Here is a 19,259-nt window from a genome sequence, read left to right on the forward strand (position 1 = left end):
CCTGAGGCTCAGGCGTGAACCCCATGCTGCCCGTAATCGCGATGTGATCGACATGTGTAATCACACCTCCATACTTATCAAGAGGTCCAAAACGAATAATACGGTCTGCTGCCATCAACTCTCATAAGCACATAATGGTTTCCCTCTTGCACGTTTTACGTATCTACGTACACAATATGAACCAGTACCGATCGGTGTACACCCATCAGGTTGTCTTATTTATCCTGCACACCCAAAATAAGGTTTATCTAATGCATTATATGACCCATTGTGCCTGTCGCGCAGGGTTTGGCTCTACCTAGTCAAGTGTCCAACATAGTTCCCACTACTGCCACAGTTACCACTTCGCCTTGTTTATGATTTGCGACCCATGCAAACTCCTGTACTCCACCACCCTCCGAGCATCCCATTTGTTGTTGCTTTGGCGTGCAGTACACCGCTTGCTAGTGTAGTCGTGCATCAGAGTAATCTAGTGACGGCACGGAGGTAGTACACATTGTGAATAAACGTTGTGTTGTGGAACTTATACTGTACAGTATAATGTACACACATGAAGATATGGTAGAAATGCTGCTGATCTATGGAGAATATACGTTGACGGAAAATACATTATGAGATTGCTTGTTTGTTGATAGTACTGTTAGCGAACATTATGATTATTAAGTTAATATGTCTGTTTTCTACCCTACTCTACATTCCTGTACTGTACCCTGTTGTAGGTGGACAAAATTCTGTTCAGGCAGAACAACTGTACAGAAGACGATTCCCTGACAAGCCATCGCCTTCGCGCCGGATGTTTGGTCATCTCACATCTTGTCTGCGTGAAAGGGGAAGCTTAAATCCAAGACCTTGACATCGTCCTAGAACACGCACAGATGAACGTGCTGAAGTTGCTGTGCTCGCTACCATAGTTGTGAATCCTCAAATCAGCACACGTCAAATTGAACGTGAAGTTGGTGTGTCGAAATCAAGTGCACAGCGTATTCTTAAACGTCATAAATTTCATCCTTACCATGTTCATTTACACCAGGATCTTCATGGAAATGACTTCCGCAATAGGGTAACATTTTGTCGGTGGGCTCAGCAAAAACTTCTGACTAAACCAAATTTTTTTTGCAGATGCTCTCTTTACCGACGAGGCATCATTCTCCAACAAAGGAATTGTCAATATGAGGAATATGCATTATTGGTCTGCAGACAATCCAAAATGGCTCCGTCAGGTAGAGCATCAACGTCCGTGGAAAGTTAATGTTTGGTGATGATGATGATGTTTGGTTTGTGGGGCGCTCAACTGCGTGGTTATCAGCGCCCGTACAATTATCCAATCTTTGCTCAGTCCAATTTCGCCACTTTCCTGGATGATGATGAAATGATGAGGACAACACAAACACCCAGTCATCTCGAGGCAGGTGAAAATCCCTGACCCCGCCGGGAATCGAACCCGGGACCCCGTGCTCGGGAAGCGAGAACGCTACCGCGAGACCACGAGCGGCGGACTTAATGTTTGGTGTGGGATTATTGGAGAAACCATTATCGGACCTTTCTTTACAAATGGCATCCAAAATGGCAGACAATACTCCAGACTTATACGACACAATCTTCCTGCTCTCTTGGACACCGTACCTCTGAACTGGAGAATGGTCATGTGGTATCAGCATGACGGATGCCCTGCACGTAACGCCTTACGAGCACAACGACTTCTGAACTGTAAGTTCCCTGGTAGGTGGATTGGACGAGGTGGCCCAGTTAGGTGGCCTGCCCGATCTCCGGACCTTACACCGCTGGATTATTTTCTTTGGGGAGCAGTGAAGGATGCTGTTTACCAACATGAACCAACAACACCAGAGGACATGAAGCAACGCATTATTGATGCTTGTACAGCCATCAAAGAGGAAACAGTAGCACGAAGTAGGGCATCCTTCATCCGCAGAGTGACCCTATGTATGCAAGCCAATGGGCATCACTTTGAGCATGAGATGTGAACGCTATGTTTAGTATGTAGTGCTGGTATCACAGTGGAAGTATCTACAAAGGGCCATTTTACCCAGTGATGTTAAGAAAAATTTGTTTGCAACAATTTGTCATTTAACGCATTAGATAAACATAACATTGATAATTATGTGATAATAAAACTAATTGGTTAAACATGTTTACATTCATCTTCTATGTCCTACCTGAACTTCCCAAATCAAAACACTTTTACGTAAACAACGGTAAAACTTTTAGTCCACTTGCTCGTTTCACTAAAACCATCAACATGAATTTTACTATTATGAGTGAATGATTAACTGTCACTTGCGCTAGATCTACAGTAAAGTAAAGTTTTAATGTTGAACGGCATTACCTTTTTAGTAACGGATTAACGATAAGCGAAGTTAACTTTGTGACTAACGTTGCGGTACACAGATATGTTACAGAACCGCATCAACCCTAGCCTATGGGATAAATACCTGCTGGAATGCACAACGTTAATGCAGGATGGCAGCAGACCGTATTATTCGTTTCGGACCTCTTGATAAGTGTGGAGGTGTGATTACGCATGTCAATCACATCGCGATTACGGACAGCATGGGGTTCACGCCTGAGCCTCAGGACGTGCGCTAGCAGCGCATGTCAGGTGTTTCAAGGGTCAACTTCGCGTCTTAATATCTTGGGATGTAATGGGAATATTGCGATGCAATCAACGCCATTGTGTATGTGCTTTGTCATGCTATGGATTGCTGAAGAAAAAATATAGGAGGTCCATTTAAAGAAACATAAGTTTGTGTTAAAAAACACACATGCTTTCGTTTTAGAATGTTTCCAAATATGTACATTCATGGGCCCCAGCCCTACATTGATACTGGTGAAAGTCGTTTTCCAATAGCTGTTATTGTTCCAGAGATATTTTGGGTGGACAAGATAGCTGGGACACCCTGTATAAAAGTATTATGTCATCGACGTATCTTTTGTAGCATACTACTCTTTGAAGATGATGTGGGTGGATTGAAAAAACCTGATGTTCAATGAGACTGATGTAAACATTAGCTATTATACTGGCAATGGGAGATCCCACAGCTAACCCACCAGTTTGCCCGTATATGGTGTCTTTAAAGACAAAGTAATTATGGTCCAGGTCAATTCTGAGGAAATGAAGGAAGTCATTAATTTTTTGTGAATCTAGACGAGAGAACATCCGTAAGTTGGATTCAATAATAGGAATCACCTCTTTAAAGGGAATATTCGTGTACATGCTTATGATGTCGAGACTTGCTAGACTCATATCACTGGTTTCAGTTACATGTTTGAGATGTGTAATTAACTCCTCTCTGTTCTTGATGGCATGATCATCATGGAACACATAATGCTTACTGAGGAAACATTGCAATTCCTTAGCCAATAAGTAATCTGGGGGCATTAATAGTGTTGATGATTGGCCTTAGAGGGGCCGGTGGCTTATGAAGTTTCACGATGTCCCTGAAAGTCGGCGTCCTTGGATACATCGGTATTAAAGTTTTTTTAAGAAATGGGGTGAATAACGCATCTGTTTCTTTAAGTGCCTTCTTAATTGGCATATTACTTTCTGACAGGATAGACTGTAAGGTTTCGCTGCCTTCCTTGTTGATCAGTAACGAAAGCTTGTAAATAGGAGCGGCACATGTGCATGTTCTTTTAACTGATGACTGTGGCGCGTTGTTCCACGTTGCCACTTATATATCCCCACTAAATTTAAAACTTGTTTGCCACTCATGTAAAACGAAAGTTTCATTGCACTTTACAGTTTATATAATAATTTTATATTGCACCTTCCACTCATTTTTACCACAGTTCTGGACTGACCTGTTCAATATGCTCCTTCACTATGCATAATGCACTTTTAACTTATATCTGTATTTTTATGTAATTTTTTTGTTTTTTCTTCATTTTAAATGTAAACCACTAAATTCAAATTGTGAATGACCGGGCTAGTGGCTCGGTGTTCTCCTCTCCGTCAACAGATGGCAGCACATTTGCCACTATGGTTTCCAATTTGCCTCCTCGCTCGCATCCGCTACACCCTGGTCTGCGCTCACAGGCAGCACACTGCACCCGCTACATGCGGTGCTCCGGGACCACAGCACAGCATAAGTGTTGTGATATTATTTGTATATATTCCCTACCTAAGCAGTAATCCGTGGTACTGTCTGGCGCCACTTGCGCATTGACATAGGTTTCACAGCTACAAGCCCGGCCAGTGATTTCAAAATGTTTTTGAAATGTTTTTTAAGAGTTTTGAAATAAAAATTTTATGAAAAAATTTGGTTTTTGTGTGTGTTGCAGCATGTGAAAATTATCTCCCGTATTTGCTATTTCCAGTACGACACCTGAGGATGGGCTTATAACAATCTGAAACCGGTTGTGCGAAAATAAAGTAATTTACAACTGAAGCGTGGTTTCAACCTCTGCTATAATACTCAGTTGTGGATGTTCTTCCAACAGGATTGTTTGTTAAATGTAACATAATATAAAGAAGGCATATAATGCACCATGAAGCAAAACACAGCTAAATGGCAGTGGTTTCCAACTAGTAAACATGGAAAAAGAATATTTGTAATGGCAAATAACACATGTACTGTTCTGCACACTTATTTTACTTTCCCTCTCTCATTTTTCTCTTTGTTGACTATCACCGTCAGTTATATTTTATAAATAAACTGGAAGCCGTCTTGATCACATAAATTTTTTAATGTGGTGACCAGTTTCGATCTTATTATAAGATCATCTTCAGACCTACAATGAACAAGAATCATTATAAATATATAAAGGACGAAATCGTATATTGATAAAACAGTAAACAATGTTGATATACCATAGATATCTGCCGGAGGCGGTGGCGCATGGCAACCCTCTTGCTTGTGGCTGGTGGTATACTGCAACGTGAGAGACGCCAGCTGCTGATTAAATAATTGAAGCCCCGCCCTCCGTCTCCGACATAATGTCATGGATAGCCAATCACATAAGTTGCATTTCTGCCGCTTAAGAAAATAACGTGGTAGTTGCAATTAAGTCATTATTACCATCTATAGAACTTATAAAACAAGTTAAAATCTTATAGCTTATAAAATATAGTGTGAAAAAGATAATTACTGCGACATAAATAGTGTGGCCCTCTATCATGTACTGTTATCGACCAAAGCAAAGATGATAACAAGGATACCACTTGAGTAACCATGGCTACCCACTCGTCTTACTAGGGCTAGAGACTGTCTACGGGGAAGGCGTCCTGGTCGCTTTAAGGTTGTGAGGGAGACCCAACAAAGGTTGATCAGTACATGATATGGGTAAGTGGTATGGGCATGAGTTACTGTTACCATTAAAATTTTAACTAAAAGACATCTCATCAAAATAAATGTTACATCTAAAATGCGACATCAGTGGTGGAATGTTACAGAAATTTATGAAGTAAGAGCTATATTACCATTACGGTCATTGGTCTGCATAGAATGCAACGTGATGCCTATCATGAGCGTAAAATTAGTGACATTATGCCAATAAAGAATAGATAAAACCACTGTCTGGAAGGTCACGTCATGGGCGCATGAAATAATGTCTGTGGTAACTATAATGTTATCTTGAAATATAGTGTTAACAAATATACCAATAACCACTGCCATAGCAGGGTAAGGGAAAAAACATCCCTCGTCAAATAGTAAAACACAGATAAGTGACATATAGCGTATACATAAGGCAAGAAAATTGATGGTGCACACACGCACTTAATCCAGCATAATATATGGTGAAACAACAGTCACAAATTAATATAGTACACCAAATATAAAGCATGATAATGTGATACTAAACATATTGAAGAGCAGAGGCACATTCGTCTGACGTAATGTCTATCCATATGATATGATGAAATACAATAGTTATGAACAAATGTGGTACGCAGTAGCGTAACAAACACAATTGGCAATAATTGTGTAGTAAGAAACTATTAAAAGGAATCGTTACAGCAGAGATATGGATATCGTGACATCTATACTCATCCAGACTAATGGAACATCGTGAAATGTGAAGTATTTTAGAATAGTTCCTCAAACAGATCAAAGAAATATTTTTCTCTGAAATTCAGTTGTTCATTAAGTAGAGTTTCTGGATCCTTTTTTCCAATGTATATAAATTTCCAGTTCTTCAAGGGTATTAAGCAAAAATCCTTTAGGGACGGTATGCAAGATACTCATATTGTTATTAATAGTCCCTTCAGAATGCTTATTTTGGTTAATGTGTTGCCCGAAGACAGATTTACTACGTGATGTACCTGTGGTATATTCATTATGCTAGATTAAGTGTGTATGTGTGTGTGTGTGTGTGTGTGTGTGTGTGTGTGTGTGTGTGTGTGCACCAATCAATTTTCTTGTCTTATGTATATGCTATAAGTCACTTATCTGTGTTTTACTATTTGACAAGGAATGTTTTTTCCCCTACCCTGCTATGCCAGCAGTTACTGGTATATTTATTATTTCGATATAACATTATGGCTACCGCAGACAATATTTCATCTGTCCATGATGTGACCCTCCAGTGGTTTTATCTATTCTTTATTGGCATAATGTCATTAATTTTATGCTCACGATAGCCATCACATTGCATTCTATGCAGACCAACAACCATAACGATAATATAGCTCTTACTTTATAAATTTCTGTAACATTCCACTACTGATATCGCATTCTAGATGTAACATTTATTTTGACGAGATGTCTTTTAATTAAAATTTTAATGGTAGCAGTAACTCATGTGCATACCACTAACCCATATCATGTACTGATCAACCTTTGTTGGGGAACCCTGGCAACCTTAGAGTGACCAGGACACTTTCCTCATAGACAGCCTCTGTGGCCCTAGTAAGACGAGAAGGTAGCCATGGTTACTCGAGTGGCGCCCTTGTTATCATCTTTGCTTTGGTCAATGATACAGGGCCATACATGATAGAGGGCCACACTATTTATATCACAGTAATTACCTTTTTCACACTACATTTTATAAGCTATAAGATTTTAACTTGTTTTATAAGTTCTATAGATGGTAATAATGACTTAATTGCAACTACCACATTATTTTCTTAAGCGGCAGAAATGCAACTTATGTGATCGGCTAGCCATGACATTATGCTGGAGACGGTGGGTGGGGATTCAAGTATTTAATTAGCAGTTGGTGTATCTCACGTTGCATTACACCACCAGCCACAAGCAAGAGGGTTGCCATGCATCACCACCTCCAGCAGATATCTATGGTATATCAGCGTTGTTTACTGTTTTATCAATATACGATTTCGTCCTTTATAAGGATTCTTGTAAATTGTAGGTCTGAAGATGACCTTATAATAAGATTGAAACCGGTCACCACAATAAAAAATTTATGTGATCAAGACTGCTTCCAGTTTATTTATAATAATTATAAATTGCTGTTTCCTATAACAAGAACTATGTTCTTTAAAATGTTGAACATTATATTTTAAGTCACAGAAGAAGAGAGTAATCTGAAAAGAAGGAACAAAATCAGTAACTCACCTCCAGCCCCTGGAGTTACACCAATTGGGGCTTTAATTTCTTTGACAGTTCTCTTGGGTGCAAGCATATTTTCTATTTGCTGATCTATATCATTCTCCAAATCTTCATCATCAGAATCCTGCAGACCTAGAACATAAACCAAACATAGAATTACTAATGCTCCAAGAATTGCTGCTACAACTTACACAAATACAGCCACTTAATATCATGATATCAAGAAGAATATTTTTCTACATTGATACAGACTGATTAATTTAGATCTGGTTAGAACACAATATTTCCACTGATAATGAGGGCTGTTGAGATCAAAACATTTATAATGAGAATAAACTACTTACCCAGTGCTGCTTTTTGGAATTTCTTTTTTTCACTGACCAGCTGGGCTTCTGCCTCGTCAAATTTGAAGCCTTTTCCACTGAATCCACCACCTGTGTGAACTTTTTTGCCCTCCTGGAACAGCAAACATTTCTTACAGCAAATTGCAGGTAACTCACATAGAAACAGAACAAAAGCCAATACAAGTACAAGTTAGACACATGTGCTGGGTAATTAGACCAGGCTTCAGGAAAGGGAGACTGTGTCCTGAGCAGATTGATATTAAGGATACTTCAAAGTACCGACACATTTGTCACCTTTTTCAACTTTAAGGACAAACATAACATTTTGCACACTCCAGAAGAGCTTAGGGTAGACAGGAAGGCTACAGAACAACACTCTCACAGACACGACAGCTTGAGTGGATTTGTTATTCTTAGTGAAATATCTGAGCTTTCTGAAGAACATAAAGGAGTTCGTCAAGGAGACGGCATGTCCCTGCTTCTGTTTAACACAGTATTAGACAAAGTCATCAGAGAATGGGCAAAAGAGATTGAGGGAATAAACATTGGAACCTGGGGACAGAGAATCGAAGCGAAGGGCCTGGCTTTTGCTGATGATCTTGCTATCTTCACTGAGACTAGTGAAGAAACCAAATCTGCCATAGAGAAGTTACACAAGATAGCATCCAGTTTTAGATGTTCCATGCTATTCTTAAAACATTTGAGATGAATATTGTGACAACCTTTCACAAGGCATGGCTATTTTCTTTGCCTTTGTCAAGTCCAATTTTGGGGTGATCAGAGGCGTCCGATTCTACCCGTCTGGTTTGACCCGTGACGTAAGGCTGTTGTGGTGTGTGACGTCACGACGGCACAAAGTTTAGTTTGTGAGTGTCGTGTGTTTGTAGATCTATTGTTGTGCTGTCTGTGGTGCTCTCTGGTGGTGTGTTTGTGGGTTGTGCCTTTGGTTTTGTTATTGGTTTAGTGTGTGTTTGTGATGTGTTTGTAGGTGGTGTACAGTTGTGGTTGGTGGTGCTCTCTGGTGGTGTTTGTGGGTTGTGTGTTGTGTGTCGTATTGGGTTCATCTGAGTTGTTGACGTTGACGGGTTTTGTGCCGGTGATTACCGACTGTATGGGGGAATATTTTCCAGTGGGTTGCCAGTTTAGTTTTTGGTTTTTTTTTAAGCTAATGTAGTGTAGTGTTTGCTTTGTTGTGTCTGAATTATTTAGATTATTTTTATTATGTCGTTATTAGGAATGGATATGACCTCCAAAATCAACAGTTTTCGGTTGTGGGGCATGATGGGCAACAGTTCAATGTTGCTTATCAAATTCCTTCAGCTTTTTGGTCTGCTGGCCGAGTTGGTGGAGTGTGCTGTATGCGGGGAAAATATGACTAACAAAAGTTCCAGCATCACGGACCAGGGATGGCTACATGTGGAGGTGCCGATGTGATAACGTTTGGCACTCCATACGATGGGTATCTGGTTCGAGAAGTCTAGGTTGGGCATGCGTGAAATTGTCTTGATGAGTTATAATTTTTGTTATCAGTCCTCTCACAGTTTTTGCGCACATGAGGTGGGTGTGAGTGAGTGGACAGTTCTTGACTGGTAACCTTTTTGTAGTGAGGTTTGTTCGGAATATATTAATTACAGGGGTAAGTTGGGTGGGCCTGGAGTAATTGTTGAGGTTGACGAGTTGCAGTTTGGTAGTAGGAAGTATGGGAGGGGTAAGCCTGTGGTTGGGTTATGGGGGTTATGGGTGAGTGTTGGGGGGGGGGGGGGGGGGGGCTGTGGTATCGGGATCTGGGTATTCTGAATGTGTTTTTAGGGTTGTTGAACGGCGTACGAAGAGGGGGTTAGTGGGGTTAATTCAGGAGTATGTAGAACAGGGGAGCACTGTAGTTTCTGATGGGTTTGCTTCTTATAGTGGGTTGGGTCAGGAGAGTTACCACTACTTAGTAGTTAAACACAACATTGAGTTTAAAAAGTATGAGAGTGGGGCCTATACAAATACTACAGAGGGGTTTGAGGGGCTGTTAAGCCGAGGCACTCTTCCAACATTCAGGATCATTTAGATGAGTACTGTTGGTGGAAGAGTGTCCCTGAAGGTTATTGCATTTTTAGGGTTTTCTTAAAGGCTGTTAGTAAGATGTACAGGCCAAAGGTTGTGGGTTAGTTAGGTTTAGGTTTGGGGGGGGGGGGGGGGGTAGGCTGCGGCTCCGGGGTGGGGGTGGGGGTTGTTTGGGGAGGTGGGCGGGTGGGGGTGGTTGTGGATTTTTGATTTTGTTGTAGTTTTTTTTAGTTGTACCTTTTTTTATGTGTTTCTTAGTTTTGATTTTTTTTCTTTTTTTTTGGGGGGGGGGAGGTTGGGAATCTTATTTGGTTGTTTATTCTGTTGGTGTGTGTGTGTGTGTGTGTGTGTGTGTGTTCTGGTGAGTTGTTTGATTTTTCGTTAATTTTTTTGTCTGGTTAGAGGATTTGTGGATTATGTGTGGGGGGGGGGGGGTTTTGTTGCTGGTATTGGTGAGTTGGTTTTGTGAGCTGTTGATCTGTGAAGGTGAATTGGAGTATTCGATTCCAATGGGTGATTGTAGTTGTGGGTGGTTTGGTATTGTGAGTTGTTGTTGACTCACATGTAGGTCGTGAGAAGAGTTCGATTCCGATTTTGTTGTCGTCGGTAGTTTTTTTGAGAGTGCAGAGACTGTGGAAGTGCTTGAAGTTTTGGGTTGTATGTATTGGTACCGGAAGTTTCTGTTGAACTATATACGTCAAGGGAAGAGTTCGATTCCGATTTTGTTGTTGTTGGTGTTTTTTTTTTTTTTTTTGAGGTAGCAGTGGCTGCGGAGGTGGTTGTAGTTTTAGGTTGTATGAATTGGTATCGGTAGTTTCTGTTGAGCTATTTAGGTCAAGGGAAGTGATCAATTCCAGTGGATATGGGCTTTAGTTGATTTTGGGAAGGTTGTGGTTGTTTTATTTTCTCATTTGGTCTAGTGGCATGTGTTTATTTTTAGTTTGTCCCCACACAAAAAACCCCAATTTCCCCCACTTGTCCCGTTATTTTCATTATATTTTTGGAGGAATATGTGCGATTGTTTTTTGAGCTATTTTCGTGTTTGTTGTCATGTTTACATAATGACGTCATAGGCGTGATATGGGAGCTGTTGTGAATTGTCATTTGCGCCATATTGGTGACGTCATGGGTCAAAGCAAATGGGTGGAATTGGATGCTTCCGTGAACCCCAATTTTGTGCTCCATCTCTAATGGACTATGCATGATATGACACAACATTCTTATTTTTTTCTTCTTAACTGCAAAATGCAGTATCTTTGCAACCGTAACATGAGAAGAAGATCACGAATGAACAGCAGTAGAAAATATTTTCCTATGGCCTTCTCACAACAGCCACTAGGCAACCACATCAAGTGATTTAGGGAAATTATGAAAAACCTTAACTTGGACTCTGATTTGAACTCCCCTTTTCCTGAATACAATCCAGAGCTTTAATAAGTATGTCATCTTGTTTGGTTTGGGAGGCTGTAGTTTCTGTCAAGATGATGATGATGATGCATGCCAACATCGGATGTATTTGCAAAAATGTTTAGTGACAAACTAGCATCTTAGTGAATGAAAGCACGAGACACACTACTCTGTTTTATAATCACAGAGGGGGAAGCGTATGTCTAAAATGAAAATTTCAGACACCCCTGTCATATTGGTCATTTGTTAATGTATTTATATTTATTATTCTCCTGCCCTATCCTTGAAATAAACACAGGGAAGCATTTACTTTTAAGGACAGCTAAAACATCTTAAACACAGCACATGGGACTAAGTCAAAACACAAATACCAATGAACACAATAAGAGACTGGTTGACTGAATTACCTCAAATTAAAAAATAAAGAGCTGTAAAAAGACCCGGTCATAGGAGAAAAATATATGAAAAAGAAAAAGATTGTCATAATGTTAGTACAGTTAACCCCCATAATCAGCCTCCGCTATTACAGTCCACAAGCCTACTTTAATACTAAGCTCTGTAGTTACTTATTTTTATAAACTGCGGATAACTATACTTACGGCAGCTTGTCTAGCTCTGTATCTGTCCCACAATATCCGTAATGGGTCAGGCACAGGGACCTGAGACAATTCAAATGCACGAATTATGTCACCGGCATTGCGTTCCTGTTCTGGTGTTATGAATGTGTATGCATAACCTTTATTACCAGCTCTGTAAAACAAAAATTCATGGTTACTCAAGTATTATACAGCTTCTCTCCTGTAATAAGTAAAGCAATGTGGAACAAATACATGACAAAGATAACTGGTTGGTACTATCACACTCCGTGTTTCCCACATTACGAAATTGTACGCAAATGTTAAACGGAAGTAATTATAATTTGAGTAACATCATTTTGGCAATTAAATTGCACCACAAACAACAAAACACCAAGAAATTATAGACTCATTCTGTGTAATGAATACAGTAAGCACTGGAAGAAACAATTCAAGTGTGGCTTCAGTGTTTCAATCACAGTGCCACCAACCTCACGACCACTGCCTGGGTCAACTGCTGTGGAGAAGAACACGCTGATGACGGGCCACCAGTGATTACCAAACATCATAACAGATGGTAGGACAACACTGAAGTAAATCACTATCCGGTTTACTTCTGAACAAAAACAACCAGCGAACAGTTGTACCATCCAGAAACATCTGCTTTCTATGGATTACACCCTACACACTTACCTCCACTTGTTGTACATACAAATTGTAGCAATACAGGTCAATTCTTACAAAAAACTAAAAAACAGGACTCAGTCACTGTTAATAATACTACTTATTTCGAACAAATAGCATCACTGCCAGTTCTGAACTGACAGGTTCAGTGTCAGATAGCTGTTCATGTTTGTAATTACATTTAGATGAACTGCATGCAATGACCCAGGATTGATACTTCGTAATCTTTAATGCATCCATCGATACCCGTTTTCTCAACTGAAATTACTGGTATCATTTTGTGTAAATTTGTGCATATCTCGACTTTTTCAGGTGAGCTTGTTGTATCCATACTACTATCAGCTATTAGGCTTCCTTTTTCCTATCTGAACTTTATTTGAGCATTTCGTATCTACTCAGAAGACAATGTTAGTCATCCAGAGATTCTTACATTCAATTAAAACAGAATTGTTTAAAACAATAATTATAAATATTAATACAAATTATATTCTGCAATAACACCTGAATTTCTACTCGGACTGTGTTGGCAATGTAATAGACTTTTTATAGCCATGTTTGCTGTTAATGTGTGAATTTCAAGATATTGGAAAGTTTAAATGAAAAGAGTTATGGACTTTATGGATGTGGCAGCAAAATTCATAATAAAAAAGTGGAGTCCTAAGACAAGTATTTCAGTCTTTCATAGCAACAAGCCAGACCTCAGTCTTTTAAGTACTTTCATGGAATTTAGGTGCCTGCAGACACTGATGCCACAACAAGATAAGTTGAAATGATCTCCTTTTACTGTTTTCTACTGCCACTGCTGTTATAATATTCACATCATTGCACTAAATGTGGTATACATGTAATACACAACAATAATAATTCCTCTACACTATTCACCGTTAATTATTGCTCAATAGTAGTCATGGGGGTTAGATGCAGATGTGATGTTGGCTGTTAATCACAGTGGTGAAAGTTCCTTGGGGTGGTGGTACCCAACAGTGAAAAACAGTGTAAGAAAAAGACAACTTCATTGTAAGGGGCTCCAATAATGAACTAAAATGACATAAACAACTTATACTGTACAAAAAATGAACTCTGATTAAACTGAACAAAGTACTCTTCATTGTATAAACACTGATCACAGATTATTTAGCCATGAACTGTTATCAACTTTGACGAGCATATATCACAGACCAGCTCAATTTCAACTGCAGTTATTGGTTCACAACCTAGTTACAATACAAAGAACAAATTTTGTTTTGTTCAAGTTGATAAGAAGTAAATAATAAAGAAGTGGGGTATTGAAACAAAAAGTGGCAAGTAAATACATGAATACATTACTTCCACACTACTGAATTTTGAAATAATTTTTTCGGCCTTCAAGCTTAGGTTAAGGAAATTATTGCAGACTTAAGTAATGAGGGGAGAACAACTGTTCTCATAAAAATTCTTGGAGAAGACTCGTAATTCATGTGGCATGACACCTAGCATTAGAGTGCAAAAAAATTTTTTTGAAATATTTTCTATAACCAGTTCAAAAGCAGATAATAATAATTGAACATTTCTTACAAAAAAGCTATCTAGGCTTGAATAGCAATCGATATTAAGTTCTATGCAAGTCAAATGTTCTGCTGCACAGCAACCTTGTTCCCAGTGCACTAATAAACTTTGAAAGCAATTGCTCAACACAGATGTTTAAAGAACCTAGTCCAATTCAGACAGGGTGTCACAATTATAATCTAGAGTATGTGAAGAGTGCCAATATTGTAAAAGCAGGGCAACACTCATTAACTCATTACCACACAGCGAGCAGAGCCACAACAAGGAGCAGTGTGACAGCACCCAGAATGTCATTCTGCAAACTCTACAATACAGAGTATCAACATGCAACATCTGAGCTACACTGCTCCAAGGCATTCTAGTACTGTTGAGAAATGCACAAGCAGGGAAAACTGTCTGTAAGTCAGACACCACAGTGCAAACAGAATCACTGATACTCCAGTTAAATAAGTGCAAATGGCAACATAATCTGCTACACTGACATAATGTCTAGCTTTAAATACCCCGTTTCAGACATCTCATCCTCAGTGTCTGGTCATTCCATCTCCATCAACTATCCTGATAAAATGACAGTCTCACTAATTCAGTTTAACTCTGCTGGTGAACCATGATGTGGTGCTTGCTACCTTCTGAATAATTCAACAATGATACTGCTACCTGCAGGCAGTGGTTGGACTTCACTGCTCCACACTTCCATTACTGATCGATCACATTTGTGACTGATACAAGATGCAGACCTACTAGGCCTTCCTCTGATGAAGGCCCAAACCAACTGACTGCAAGCTGCCATCAACTGCTAGCTGTGTGGGCACCTGAGTGCCACCTTCCTGGCTCTATGCTGTGTGTGCTGATAGAGCCCTGGGCTTCCACGTAAGTGTGCATCTTCAAGAGCACTGAGACCCACTGTATCACAGAGGTGCATCCTAGGTCCACCTTGCTAGTCCTTGCTACTACACCCTGCACGGCCTTAGTGCCAGACAGTGTGCCCGACTTGCTGCAATCTAAATGAGCTGTCAGAGTACTGTGTCTAGCATTCCTCGCCAACAACTGAGCAAGAAGCCCAGCCCATTTCCACTGCGCCGAAGAAGTCATTATTCATTGTATCAATCACATTAATAAAATGTTACTATTTCACTGATGCCTTTGGGCATAAGACTGGAACCCTCACCAGCTCATGGAGGTTGGTCTCCAATACTTGTGACATCACCACCTCATCTGTTCAACACAGACACCCACTGACCCTGACCTGAGGGGTGACTGTGACCGTTACAGTTCACAGGAGGATGATAATTTAACTACTGAATGCCCACATTGCGTATAAGATGGTATGATAGCAGTATCTGTGTTTTTTATGTGAAATCGTAAGTGCATGTAGGTCAATCAATAGTAACATCTTTTACAGTCAATAAGTAGTCATGTACCTCTCCTGTTCTCAGCACCAATAGTTTTGTAAACACTGAATAAAAATGGCTTTAAAAGCTGTGAAATGTAGAAACTTCCATCCACAAAGAAAGCTGCCTAATCTGCGGCCAACGATCTACAACATGAAGATATATGCATCATGCTCAGCATTCTACTTACAGCCTAACATGATGTCACAGAATACAACAGTATGACTTTGAAGTCAAATCAGTTGCATCACACTATGGATAAAGCCAGTTTGCATATTGTAATTAACTTTTTAACATTTTATGCTGCAGGATACTGGCCTAGGAAGATTTGCAGCTATCAATAAGTTTCAACTGTGGAGAAATCTGAAGCACGAACCATATTATGCTTATTTTATTCCACCTTTGCAATACAAAAATTTCAATAATAAATATTGCAGATGTATGCTGTACAATTAATATCTACAGTCAAAGTTTGGTAATCACATCAATATTTGCCTTAGCAGTATGGCAAAACATGTTTCCTGCTAATTTAGATCAAAACTTAATCTTTTTTATTTGATCCAAGTTCGGTGTTGCACAATATAGCAAATTTCTGAACTGGGTCCATTTCCTGTACTAAGGTCAAAATTAATCTCCAGCCAGCAAATTTTATACAACCAGCTCTAAGTGCGAAAATGCCCACCTTTATGTTATAAAATGTAAATACAATAGAATTTTGATTTACTGCCTACAATTTAAGACAAATATTTTCAGTAAATGTCAAATACCGTATGTTGAATTAAACAACTTGCCTGCCTGTTCGTCCACAACGATGTACATAATCTTCATAATGATTTGGACAATCATAATTAACAACAAGAATGAGATGTTTGACATCAAGTCCTCTGGCAGCCACTGACGTTGCTACAAGCAGTTTGACTTTTCCTGCTTTGAAATCCACAATAGTTGAGTCTCGATCAAACTGGTCAATTCCACCATGCAATGACATACAGTTGTATGATGCCTTCATCAGATCTTTTAATAAAGCATCAGCATTTTCTTGCTTATCAACGAAAACAATGACACTGCCCTGTCCTTGGTAATGCCCAAGTAATTCCAACAGTTTGAGGAATTTTTGTTCTTCATCCAAAATCACCACATGCTGTTCAACATCTCGACACACTATACTGCGGCCACCAACCTGAAATAAACATCAAAACTTAAATACTCAACAAAACTGCCAACACATTTCTGAAAATGGGCTACAAAGATCTCTCAGTCTTACATACCTGAACTTCAACAGGTTTTGTGAGTATTCTTCGTGCCAATGCTTCCATTTGTCGAGGAAAAGTAGCACTGAACATAACTGTTTGTCTATCTGGTCGAATATTTTCAATTATTCTCATCACCTGGAAATGTGAACAACAATAAAAGTTTTTTTTAATGCAACATGCAGACTAGTTTTCCACACATCTACAAAAAGAGGTTACCATGTGGATCTGTATACCATGCTGACTAGGGAAGTAACTAATGAAAGAAATGAACCTGTGCAACAAAATACTGGGAAGTTAAAAAAATTTTAAAAAAATGGGTGATGCCGAAGATTAACAGAGAATTAACAAGTGAACAGAAATGGAGCATAGTTAGACAACAGCAGATAGCAACACCAATTCAGAAATGTAAAAATACATTTGTATTAGTAAATAAAATTATGAAATGCAAAAGATAAAACAGTCATTCATGGCATAAACAGGACATCATCTATGCTACTTGGAAGATGTGTAAGTAAAAAATTTTTCTGTACACGAGACCACACAATAGCGGAAAATGATATTTCAAAATGGTCACCACAAAATGAAACAAATTATTCAGGTTAGTTTGAGTTATGGTGTAATCCTTAACATAAATCATCCAACAAAAACAAGAGTGGTTGCCTTTACTCTAGGATCAGTATAGCATGCTAAACTGCTGTAAAAATATCAGCAAAAAGAATTTTTCGTGTGCTACTAATGCAGCCATGAAGCTGGAATGTTGGCTTCATCACTAATAATCAGAAAGAAAAGACTGGGACAAGCAATGAAAACACTCTGACTTCCCTCCACCTAGCAAAGCAAAGGTACATTATTACCCTGGGGAAGTGTTCCAATTGTGCCAGCATAATTCTAACAGAATTCTGAAGACAAGATAAAACTTAGCAATATACTGGGAATCCAACAGAAGGTGTTTTACCGCACGCAATGACTCATAGTCCTAGAGAATGCTTTCGAACACTGAAAGTGATGTGTGTTACGCATGAATCAGCCAGCTCATCAAGCCAAGTTGTGCATGAGAAAATAACAGAGATCACTTATTATGTATATCACTATGAATTATTAAACACTGATTATTACTGTTCTTTGTATAGCCTTTTTTTATGACAGAACAAATTTCAGTTTAATATCTAAAGTAACTTTTGATACATTCAAAATCTTTCCTTGATAAATAACTTCATGACAGTCTAATATGTTGTGTGTAAATGTCAGTGAAGAACTAAATACTTGATCATTAAATAAGCAAGTAAACAGAATTTTAACTGAGCAAGCTAAAATTTACATAATAGTATTAGTTTCAGTCAGCTACCATTATTTTATCTGTTGAATGACATTATTTTCATTTGTTCTATTTTCTGAGACAATGAAGTGGTGAATGCAGTATGTATCCGGAGTATGGATCATTGAAATCGTTAGTAACTAAGTGTGAATGATTGTGGGGACCAGATCGTGTATCCTTCATGTGAGCCACGTACATGGAGGAACATGATATTTGTAAATTAGCCAGTTTTCGGTACTCCAGAAATATACTATTTCCTCCAGTCCATCAGGTCAGTATAAAGATAGGTTAATTTGATTTTTTTTTAAATTTTTCAAATATATTAGTTTGTATTTTTTTGTAAACTGATTTTAGAACTGGGATTGGTTGGTTGGTTTTGGGGCAGGGGACCAAACAGTGAGGTCATGGGTCCCATCAGATTAGCGAAGGATGGGGAAGAAAATCAGCCATGCCCTTTCAAAGGAATCATCCTGGCATTTGCCTGAAGCAATTTAGGGAATTCACAGAAAATCTAAATTAGGATGGCCATAAGTGGTTTCAAACTGTTGTCCTCCCAAACATGTGTCCAGTGTGCTAACCACTGTCCCACCTCGTTCAGTAACTGGGATTGGTTGAAAGAAGGAAAGTACCAGGTTATGTAAACTGAAACAGGATGGTGGTTGGCTACTGTGTTATTTGGTCAATCAAGAAGATTTTCAAGCATGAGTCTTGAGCAGTCCGTGGTCAGCTGTTGTGGTTTAAGGTCGTGTACCCAGAGCACTAATCATATTTTTGGAGATTGAGTAATAATTGTTTTATGAAGAACTGAATTAATCTGTAAATGTTTATGATCAGTCGTGGATGATGTCTACAGAAATACCATTAACTTGTGAAAACTCAATGTGATAATACAGAACAGATATTTGATGCATGAATTTTTCTTCATTTAATAACTACAGCTAGAACTTCACATGTAGGAGTGTAAGACATCTTTTCTATGTGCTCCGTTAACGTATGTAGTGCCATTAGTTTCTTACACCTTTTCTCAACTGAGGAACATTATACAGGATGTCACAGGAGCACTGGTCAATATTCAGGAATACAATAGGAACGATCATTTGAAGCAGAAAAGTCTAGTAAACATGGACTCTACTAAAGCGCATAACTTATGAGCTATGAGCACATGTT

General features: G+C 39.0%; 1 protein-coding gene across 1 annotated transcript in view; it reads right to left on the bottom strand.

The window, feature by feature from the left end:
* LOC126161446 (probable ATP-dependent RNA helicase DDX46) overlaps positions 1 to 19,259 on the bottom strand; it is a 150,802-nt gene that overhangs the window by 11,941 nt on the left and 119,602 nt on the right. Inside the window, exons 13-17 of the mRNA XM_049917261.1 lie at positions 16,793 to 16,912; positions 16,316 to 16,704; positions 11,929 to 12,079; positions 7,871 to 7,982; positions 7,533 to 7,658 (exon numbers count right to left, since the gene is read on the bottom strand). Coding sequence (XP_049773218.1) covers positions 7,533 to 7,658; positions 7,871 to 7,982; positions 11,929 to 12,079; positions 16,316 to 16,704; positions 16,793 to 16,912 — 898 coding nt within the window. The remainder of the gene's footprint in view (positions 1 to 7,532; positions 7,659 to 7,870; positions 7,983 to 11,928; positions 12,080 to 16,315; positions 16,705 to 16,792; positions 16,913 to 19,259) is intronic.

The sequence above is a fragment of the Schistocerca cancellata genome, chromosome 2 (assembly GCF_023864275.1).
Source record: "Schistocerca cancellata isolate TAMUIC-IGC-003103 chromosome 2, iqSchCanc2.1, whole genome shotgun sequence".
NCBI classification, from domain to species: domain Eukaryota; kingdom Metazoa; phylum Arthropoda; class Insecta; order Orthoptera; family Acrididae; genus Schistocerca; species Schistocerca cancellata.